This window comes from Tyto alba, unplaced genomic scaffold (genome assembly GCF_018691265.1).
Source record: "Tyto alba isolate M040663 unplaced genomic scaffold, T.alba_DEE_v4.0 Super-Scaffold_17, whole genome shotgun sequence".
In the NCBI taxonomy this organism is placed as follows: domain Eukaryota; kingdom Metazoa; phylum Chordata; class Aves; order Strigiformes; family Tytonidae; genus Tyto; species Tyto alba.
This window is the reverse complement of record NW_024881279.1, coordinates 4,659,075-4,669,814: the sequence shown is the minus strand read 5'-3', so window position 1 is coordinate 4,669,814 and position 10,740 is coordinate 4,659,075. Positions and strand designations below refer to the sequence as shown.

At 41.8% G+C, this 10,740-nt stretch overlaps 1 protein-coding gene across 1 annotated transcript; it reads right to left on the bottom strand.

The window, feature by feature from the left end:
- Positions 1-812: 812 nt before the first annotated feature.
- UBE2B (ubiquitin conjugating enzyme E2 B) lies at positions 813-10,501 on the bottom strand. Its single transcript, XM_042790191.1, has 6 exons — positions 10,075-10,501; positions 6,485-6,565; positions 5,728-5,753; positions 4,571-4,660; positions 3,037-3,125; positions 813-2,210 (listed from the first exon to the last, which is right to left on the bottom strand). The coding sequence occupies exons 1-6, from the start codon at positions 10,116-10,118 to the stop codon at positions 2,082-2,084; spliced, it is 459 nt and encodes a 152-aa protein (XP_042646125.1). The 5' UTR covers positions 10,119-10,501; the 3' UTR covers positions 813-2,081.
- Between the last annotated feature and the right edge of the window lie 239 nt (positions 10,502-10,740).

Genomic DNA, 10,740 nt, shown 5'->3' with positions numbered 1-10,740 from the left:
CTTGGGCCTTCAAACATGCAGACGTGCCTGTATAGCCTGGGTCCAGGTGCGCTCAGAGTTTGCAGCGCTGATGGCTAATTAAACCACCTGCTCCTATTATGTTTCTCAGACATGCACTGCCTCCACCCCAGATAAACAAAAACATTTTCTGAGCTTCATCAATCTCTAGGCTAATCTGTTGGTTCAGGAATAATTGAATCAAAGTGGACTCTAATGAATGGCAAATCTCATCTCAAGCACATGTCAAAGGAACAAAAATACTGACACAGGTCACAAAATTAAAAAAAAAAGCAACTTAAAAGTTTAGACTAGTTCTTAGGAAGCTTTTCTGTATCAGATTTGTGAACAAAAAAAATCCTTGCACTGATCCTGCTTTAAGCTACGTAACCCCATTTTGCTAATGTTACTGTAATTTTACCATAGTAAAAAGGCAAATTGTACCCTTTGGAGTTTCTGTTAATAATTATACGTAGATTGAAGAATTTTTAAACACAAATTAACTGACTCAAGGAAAGCAAGCTGACTTATCAAGACTGCACAAATGTTTCTAAGTCTCTGCACACTAACTACAGTTTTTTAACAGTTCTTATCTAAGAACAGTTTTGCTCCACAGGCTACAAACACAGAATGGTTTGATTAGTATTACTGCTGTTTCTAAACTTCATAGTGCTGCTCCTATGAATTACAAAGCAACTTTACGAGCAAGTGAGGTGTAAACTGATAATCCTGTTTTTCTTTAACAGAGACTAACTTTTAGTAATAACTATTGCAAATAAACATTTTCTCTTTTAGCTGAAATAAATTTCCACTGCTTTTCAGGCAACACTGAGCTGTATTTTGTTATGGGATTTGCGGGGTTTTCATACATATGTAACACTGCTTGGAATTATGACAAAGGGATTACAATTTTGCTGATGGGAGAAAAAAAAAAAGAAAACCAACCTAATTATTTACTGTAGTCATCCAGCCTGGTTTACAGAACACAGTGAGAAATCATCACATTGACATTTACAAAAATAAAACCAAACTACTTTAAAACTGGCAATTTAAGAATATGTGGAACCTCTGTGATACAGACAAGACCTGACCACATGGTATGCAGCCAGGTTTTAAAGAATAACTCCATTAAATCTGCAGGCATGTTTTCTTCTGTTGCTGGTTAATTTTCTTCCTACCCCCAAGGGAAACTAATGGAACACCTTTTTAATTATTAGAAGATATTCAAAACTATATTACAGTATCTGCATGCGAATATAGGACAGATCTAGATGGCAACATCTTACAACTTGGTAAAATACAATCTCCCTGAAAAATAGAAGTTATTAGAATACATTATCATCAAGCCTGGTCATCCAGGTCCTATTTGCAACTCTGCCACTGGTTTATAGTGGGACTTCTGGCAAAATAGTTACATCTGTTTCCCTATTTGTAAGCTGGCAGCCACCAACACTTCTCTTCCTCATACAACTGAGGACACACAGAATCAGTTTAAGCTCTGGTGCAGAAGCAGAAACATCCAGTGAAAACAGTTACATCATGGATTAACTTCTCTGTTGGTAAAGTGCATGGTATAATCCGCATGTACCAAAAGAAAAACTGGACTAAAAATGAGCCCTTTCAAAGAGATACAGAGCGAGAGCAGAATGTCTTGCACTAAGGTTATGTATTTAACAGTTTTACATGAAATATTTATATATAAAAACTTTAAGTGCTTTTTCTCCAATTTAAAAATCTAAAGAATTCAAAAATAAGGCATTCAATATTTGAAAAAGTACAGATTTACAAAATGTGTATATTCTGTCATGAAAACTCCACACCAACATTATACACTTGGAAAAAAAATACAAACAGGATATATTACAAATTTATGTAGCAATAACTTAGTTCATACCATGCAATAAAAAGTACGTTAATCAAGATACACAAGCTTTTAAGTTTCCTAAACTGGAGGGCTTAATTTTGTTTGCAAATGAGTTTTTATGCAAATTCTTAGAACTGTGGCACTTGAAATTTCTGGTAGCCTTTCTATTGAATTAAATTGTACATAATGATTATGAGGACGGAGAATAACAAAGCAGCTGTTACGAATCATTCCAACTTTGTTCGACAATAGCTGAAACTCTTTTCTCATATTCACGTTTGTTCTCCTGATAAAGTTGTGCTGCCTGACTGTTTGCTGGACTGTTTGGATTAGGTTCATCAAGCAGAGACTGTAAAAAGAAGAAAGCAAAGCATGAGACAAACCAACATATTTTAAATCACGGAAAAATCAACTTGTACCTTTCAAATCAAAACTGTTTCAGGAGGCAGACATGACTCAGAAGAGTCCAATTGACAAAAAAAAAAAAAAAAAAACAAAAACAAACAGTTAAACCCATGGTTAGACACCCATAACTACACTACTGAACCTCAAATTATACACTGCATAAGCATTAGCACCGCATACACTTCTAGGTTCACAGACCTAACAGATACATGGTCATTTGTGCGCAGTAGCAGTATTGCTAATTGATTATTTGGCAATTACACTACTATTGTCATTCAGACATAAAGATGGGCTTAAGATGCCTCCTACAAAATTTCGCTGTAGAAAAATAAAAACAATCACATAGGAGAAAAGAAAATGTACATTTTTGCTGTGCCAGGCCATTTTTACTTATTCCAAGTAAAGTAAGTTTCAGCTGTATTGTCTCCCAGATGACTTCATAAGGCAAAGCTTCAAGATAAAGGTTAGAGTTTCAAAGACTAGGCAAATTTCTACCTCTGATGTCCTATCTTGACTAAAAACAGTTAAAAAGGAATCCAATAACTGTTTTCCTGTAAAAAAAAAATATCTAATGGCAGTTTTGTAGCTCAAACCTAGTAATTACATAGGTCAGCACCTTAGCCTTTATTTGGACTAAAAAGCTATTGCTTAGCTCACAGGGATTCGGAGTCTCCCTTGACATAGATAACTGGGTAGCCCCAACGCCGAGACACATATTCTGGAATAGAGACTAACAACATAATTACTCACTAAGATAGATTCAAAGTTACCTGAATTGAAGTTAAAATAGATGAAACATCATATGTTGGACTCCAGCGATTCTGAAGAATATCTAAACATATGCTACCATCCGCATAAACTGTAAACACAACATAAATATCATTTAGAAACTATCAGGTTTATAGTTTGTTCATTATGTACTGTTCAAGGCAGAGTTACTGTTCTAATCCAGTCTGTCCTTACATTAATGCTCTAGAAAAGAGGACAGCAGTTATGTCTCTCAATCTTCTGGAGTTTGACACCTTGTATTTTGAAGGAGATATATTACTGGAAGTAATAGAATACTTATGAGGAAAAGAAGGAAGAAGAAAGGTCTAAAGATTATGGCATTAGCACAGGAACAGGTAGACTTGGTTTCTTGCTCCTCTTGCGTGACTGGCCCAGACACACATGCAGAGGAGACGCCTCCCAGAGAGCAGCAAGCATTTACTGCAGGAGTGGGACCCACTGCACCAGCCGAGGATCTCACAGGCAGAACGGGCTCACGCACTGAATGCGTGGAGTTCTTGCCCCGTTTTGACATAGTGTGCAGTCACTCTGAGAGACACTAAGGCAGATAATAGAAAATACTGAAAAGCATGCCTGAAATCCTACTTCTGCCTGGATACCTATCAGCAGTCTTAGTACAAGAGCCTGTAGGAATTAGATTCGCCACTCAAACTCCCTCAACCCCCATCTTCTAGCATGTTCAAGCCAGTAAGACCCAACAAATTACCAAACCCCTGTCAGAGGCACACTGGCTGCATATTACGTGACAGATGGTCAGACAGCACTGTCTAAGTCGTCACAGAACTGAAGCCAAGATCAGTCTCTGTTCAAGGAGGGCTCAAGCTACAAGAAATGCTGGAACAGGCTTATGCTTCAACTCTCAAAATTCAATCTTACCCACCTTTGCTACAGAGGGGCTTGGAAAAGTAAAAGGTTTGGTTTGTGTTTTCTGCATGTGAAAATAACTGAATAAAAGGTATCAAGTGCTGGAGCAGGAACCACGGCACTCTCATAGTGCTGCACTCATCCCCAAGTTTGGGTCAACCTCCTCCTCTGCACTCCCCTACCACTCTGCAGTCTCACCTTCCCTGTAGTACTGGTTGGGACAGTGAACCAAACGAAGGCAGGGACTTGGCTGAAATCTCGCCCGACAGAAATAAATGACATTTGGCTTGATCAGTTCCCTGCTCCAATTCACCATGTGGCTGCACATACACAATTGCTGTTAAATGGAAGGGGGCAGGAATCTGCAACCAGAATTGCCTCTTTAAGCCAACCTAAGTGCAGCTGCTGCTGAAAGTGCTCACAGGCTTTTCTACTGAGGCTATATATTGATTAGAAAGAGACAGATAGCTGCTTCTTAATAGCATTATAATTCTTAATTTTTCATCAAGCAGTTGCTGTCTTAGTCATCTACTTAGGAGGTAGCAATGAAGAGAGATAGAGAGCTGTTAAGCATTCTGGTGCTTCACAGAACACATGACCACACCATAACATTTAATGGGTATTATGGCTAAATAAAAATGATTTACTTACCATTTGGATGGAACATTTTTGATAAAAACCTAACAGTTGGAGGCTTATTTGGATATTCTTCGGAAAATTCTATTACTAGTTTAAAAGTACCTGTCCAAACAAACATAAATACAATCAGATAACTGACAACAAAAGAACACTTCCAGAAGCATATACAGCACAAGTCAATTTATGTGCTCCACAATCAATATTTCTTCTCAGCATTTATATAAACAACACTGAGTCTGGCTTCTTTTCACATACTTCAGGTGATAATGGAACTATGGAACTAATACTTTGTGACAGTAATAAACGCAGCAGCAGCAGCAGCTAGGCAGAAGCTTGGAAACTCACTGTGTACATGGCAAAGGCAGCTAGAGCCAACATCAGTTATCCCACTGCCCTCCCCTTTTTCTGTGACCCAACTTGCTGGTTCCATGGATTTTGGTGACTTTAAGGCGTTTCATTAAGAACGCACTGTGGTGCCAGCAAAGAAACACTGGAATTTCATAATCAGCAATCTGAGTCGTTGGAGCTCACGACTGATTCACTGAAAACTTTTATTATGGATCAGTGAATAATTTACTGTAACTCCTCCAACCCAACACAGAGAAAAACCCATCTGCTGCTGATTACTGCAATAATACTATAATTATTAAACTCATTATTCCTCATATGCCTAAGGGAGGCTCATTACACACCAACTTTCATGTTTATGTACAAATTCGGTATTCGCTCCCCCTCACTGAGTTCTATATTCAGAACAATTCAAGATTTTTCACCTGTTCTTAATTAGGAGAACAGAGATGAATCAAACATGCCACAAAGATGAAACTAGAAAAGCACAGTCTTGTTGAGCTTAGCTACGGAGATGTGGAAACACATCTGGCAGCATTAGACCAACTTCCCCCACTAAAAGCTCTAGCGTATATTTATAAACAAGTCTTGACATAAGCACTGCTTCACAGCTTTCTAACTAACCATCAACCACTACGACAAGACATTGCTTACATCAAAATACGTATTTTTATAGCCAACAAGACTTTAGTCCTTCATGTGCTTACTTAGTTTGTTCCAAATTGTATACAGATACCATCTATTATTTTTTCAAAGCAGAACAATGTTAATACTGGCAATATTTATAAGGATGACAGAGGATATAAAAGTTAACAGCTTACCATCTTCAAAAGGTGTCCCTTCTGGCCTGAAAGGTTTTAAAAATAAACTCCAGTTAAAAAATGATCATTACCTACTTCTAAACAGGCATAATAAAGTTCTATCTTCTTCCCCATCCTCCCCAAGATATAGGTAGAGGCAATAATTTAAATATTTAGAGAAGTATCCAGAGGCAACCTCCGAAAGCTTTGTCATATCTAAGACACTTTCCCATAGTCACTCTGCTAGTCAAAATATCTACTTTATCATCATCCCAAACAATACATATGCCATTATATGACTAGATTGGAATTAATGAGCAAGTTACTAGCAAGCATACTTCAGTTTTGTGAAAGGGTACTAAGCCAGTTCCTGTTCTGTAGGATACATAATATAACTCCTAGACAGAACCTGTACCCCGTTCTACTGGGAATCAATCCAGCCCCTGCTAATACATCTGGATTTCATGGCCAAGAACATGCGGCTCTTATGTACTTTAAAGAGGAAGCCTGCTTTTTCATAACTCAACTCCTACAAAGTCTAACCTATTTATTAAGCCATATGCAACCTTTTGTTAACCAAAAAGATGAACCAATCTTAATTCCTCCACATTCTGTATAACCCCTGAAAACAGATTTTTTACCACAACAGCACACTTGGTCATTCATCTAAGTTTCCTGACTTTATGCACATAAAAGAGAGTAATTGTAAAAACAAAACCCAGATTTTGTTATATTTAGCCCTTTGATATAGAATTTTATAGTGATCAAAAACTCTTACCCAAATATAACTGCATTCCACTGCATTATATTATTCTCAGATGGTGCACCACTGACACCCACAGGAGGGTCTTCTTGCAATCTAAGAATTACAAATATAGAATGACAAGCCTTATATAAGTGAAATACTTCCACCTACAAGTATAATTTAACAGTAACATCCAGATTTTGTGAGTATTTTCTCATTTCAAATCAGAGAATACACAAAGCATTACACACAGATTATCAATACGCCAAAAGACAAACCTATGGGATTTTCTCACGTATTATACCAACACACTACAATGGCCCAACAGGTCAGATTCAGTGTGCAGGGAGCAAAGCATTAGCTCTAAGTATAATTTAAAGCAGCACATACAGCTGGGATTTACAGTACTACATAGTGAACTATGAAAGAGCAACTGCTTCTGGCTGCCACAATGTGAAAAAGAGAAAAAAAAAGTCACAGCCACAAACAGGAGCTGAAGAGCAGCCAGTGACACACAGCACACTTGCTGGGACTAAGCACAAGGGACTGTCAGGGGAGCCTTTCCTGCATTCCCAAATCCATGTGCTCCATGCGGCTAAATGTGGTGTAAGCCTGTTTTGACCGGCAAGCTGATCGCTTCAAAAGGGAGCGAGGAGAAAATCCATGTACTGCTCCCTCTAACCAGTTCCACAAACGTGTTTATCTCTAAAGTAATCATGGAAGCATTTTAAATTCTTTTTAGTTCCTTAATCCTTGGACTAGGGTAAAGAACATTACTTAAAGCCACATAAACTTGGACGAATAGAAATCTGTATTGCAACCAAAGAATAGGATCCAGATACTCTCCTTCTGCATACTGATGTTTCTGTTAAGGATCACAAAAAACCCTTAACAATATAAACCAGCAAGCCCCCATCACCTGACGAGCACTTTGCCCCATCAAACCCCTTCAGTGACAGCTCCTACCCACCCTGCCTTTTCAGCCTCTTGAGTTATGCAAGAATAAAAAGGCAGTGACTGCCCTTGCTTCAAAAGCAATTCTTTAGTGTTAACATGAGATTTGACCACATCACAGTACACTTGTGAACAAGTCGCCACCAAAAGCGCTGCAGACCAAGGGATAAATTCTGACTCAGTGTCGGTGTGTAAATGCAGATTTAATCAGAGCTGACACTGGTGTACAGCCATGCATCCTCCTGCATTTGCACCACCTAAGCCTGGGATAAAACTGCAACAGATGCTGAGCAACGGCGCTGCCCTACAGAGGCAGCCCAGAAGCAGGGCTCACCGTTTGCAGCTCAGATCCCCTCTCAACTCTGTGTTTACATCCTTGCTCTCCAAGCACACACAGTTCAGTATCATCTTAGTATCAACAGCATAATCACCTACTATTTTGGTCAGGGAGAGCAGGAACGGGACTTCTTCCTACATGACAGCCAGGCTGCACGCCAACAATAATGTCTAAGCGTTCAGCCCAACAAATGCATCTGAAGGATGCCTTTCCTTGTGAGATCAATTTAAAAGCTCATGTGCACCCTGCTGTCAAAGGGTCTAACTAAAGAAAGCTTGTGGCAAGGACTGGAAATTAGACTGAGCCAAAAAGCTCCTGGAAATCTTAAACATCTAGGGAAAATGCAGTATTTGTAATCCTTTTTAACAGAAAAAAAAAAAAAAAAAACATAAACAACTTCTTTTTCTGTTGGTTTAGTCAAACAAATTAAATGAGATACAAAATCTGTTGAACTGTTCTCTCTTCACTGCTCTTGACAATCACAGTGTGCAAAAGGAGTTCACATTTAATAAAGAGAATCAGAGTTCCCAGCACATGGTCTGCCTTTTCAGTATAAGGTATAAGTAACATAAGGCTAAACAAATACCTTACAGTAGGAAAGAGAAAAGTAAAAAAAAAAAAAAAAAGATATTAAAAAGTTACATCAATTTTGGGGTATTAAAGTTGTCATATTTGATAAATAAATTTGTTTTAAGTTGTGTTTACTTGCTTATACTTTTCCACAGCTGTAAAGTCTTCTCTCCACCTTAAATTTCAAAATTATTACGAGTCCTTCTAAGATTATAAAAATAATAAAAACAGTCTGATTGCAATCCTGAAAAATTACTTAGTTCCTCACCCTGAAAAAAATCACTGCTTCATGTCATCTGTGTAACCTAATACAATAAAAAAAAACTGAATATCCTGTTTTGATTTGAACAGGAATCCAGCAACACCCACTTAGCAAACACCAACACCCAAACACTGCAGTGGGCTCCACATCTCAAAAACATCCAACTTTGTGTAGACTCACAAATCAGGCTTTTACCACTGTTGCTTTACATGCAGTCACGTAAAGAACTACAATACACAACAACTGTCTACTACTGTATTTTCAGGTACTGGTATAACATAACTATGCTAAAAAAAGAGGCACTATCAAAGCTGACTCACCTCCAACTTAGGAGCAACTCCAGTCCAGAGATATCCTATGACATTGTAAAGCTTACAAAAGAATCCCCTCACCGTTTTCCACACTCTCTATTATAAATGTTTACATGTCAGACTGGAAATAAATTATTCTAGAGTCTGTGGTTCAGTCATTAACATTTAGAAGAGTGCAACTAGAAACTTGCTTCTTTAGCAGTTGTATATATTATACAAAAGATTACTCATGATTGTAAACTTTAGACAGAATAGCATGTGCATAAAAACATTAAAGGGCGGTTTGCTTTTTCTTACATACAGACAAATGAAGCGTTTGCCAGTCCTCTGCACTTCATTTTTAGATGCCCGTCCCGAATTATAGTTATTTTCAGAAACCGTCAGCCCAACAAACCTCAAACGCATCTAAAGCCTGTTCAGAAAACCGGGCCAAACACCTCCGGTATCCCGGGGGAGGGAAGCACGGTACAAACCTCCAGCCTCGGCCAGCTCCGCACCACCGGGCCCTTCCCGGGCACCAGTAAGGTGCACCCGACAGCCCAGCACCACCAGTTCGTTTCCCGCCCTATTAACCCCCTTCCCCCCGGGGAGGCTCCCCCGGCCGGGGCCCTTCCCTCGCGGGGGAGGGGGGCCGGCGTTGCCCTGGTTTTGAAGGCACCGCTTCAACTTTTATCCTCAGACGCCCCCAGCCGTCAGCTCACGGGCGAGGCCTCGGCTCCCAGCGCAAACAAAGCCGGCCCTGCCCGGCGGGACCCCCCCCCCGCCCCCGTCACCCCCCGAGGAGTGGGACAGGGGCTCCCCGCGGGCACTCCCCAAGCCCCACCACCCGAAGCGGCCAAGCTCACCCCTCGCCCCGGGGAGGACCCGGGGAAAAGGGGCTTCGTGACAACCCCCAGCACAAAGGAGCGGGGCCGGAGGGAGGCCCGGGACGCGCCGACCCCCCGCCCTGCCGCTCCCCGCGGGAACGGCGCCCACCCCCACTCCCCCGGGGCAGCCCGGAGGTGCGAGCCCGACCCCCGGCCCCGCAACCAGCCGGCTCCGGCCCGCAGCAAGGCGGCGAGTCCCCCCCGCTGCCAGGCCGGCCCTGTCCTCCGTGGGAGTGAACGTTTAGGGGGGGTGTGGGGTGTGTGTGTGTGTGGGGGGGGGTATACCCGGAACGTGGAGGGGGTGTGGGGGTGTCCCCGCTCACCTCTTGAAGTCGCGCATCAGCCTGCGCCGCGCCGGGGTGGACATGATCGCTGCGGTGAAAAAAGAGTCCGCGGCCGCAGCGCCGCCTCCTCCCTCCGCCGCCGCCCGCCTGCACAAACAACCCGCAATGGCGTCTCCCTCCGCGGGGGGCGGGGCCGCCCGACGTCGCTTTTTTGGGGGGGGGGGGGCGGGGGGAGGCGCGTGCGCGCAGCTCCGCACCCGCGGAGCCTCTGATGGTGTTCGGATAAAGGGTGCGGGGTCGGACGGTGCAGCTCCGTGGGCTTGTCATCACAACGGCTTCACGCCCCTCCTTCCACTGCTGGAAAATTTTTTTTAACTTTTTTTTTTTTTTTTTTTTTTTTTTTTTTGAAGCCCTGCTTCTAATTTAGCGCTACTAAAGAACCTTGAAGTGGCTCAAGGAGCCGGGGTACCCGCCGCGCAGAGCCCCTCCAGGCCGGGAAACGGGGCTGGCGTGGCCCCTAAATACACGGAGGGCTGAGGGAGGGAACAGCAAATTTAAACATCACAACTTAAACCGCATGAAGACGCTGGCATACACGTGCATGGAGAGTCAGAAATCATTTTAGGAAAAATTTCTGTACCCCATTGGCTCATGCACTGGAGGAAGGTGGTGGGGAACCAGGGAAGTGGTGTTGGTTTTGGTTTT

Excerpts from the sequence above, each read along its gene's own strand:
- UBE2B (XM_042790191.1), bottom strand. The coding sequence starts at position 10,118 with ATGTCCACCCCGGCGCGGCGCAGGCTGATGCGCGACTTCAAGAG. Across the intron at positions 6,566-10,074 it reads CTGATGCGCGACTTCAAGAG|ATTGCAAGAAGACCCTCCTG; the intron begins GTGAGCGGGGAC and ends TGTAATTCTTAG. Across the intron at positions 2,211-3,036 it reads CTATTTTAACTTCAATTCAG|TCTCTGCTTGATGAACCTAA; the intron begins GTAACTTTGAAT and ends TTCTTTTTACAG.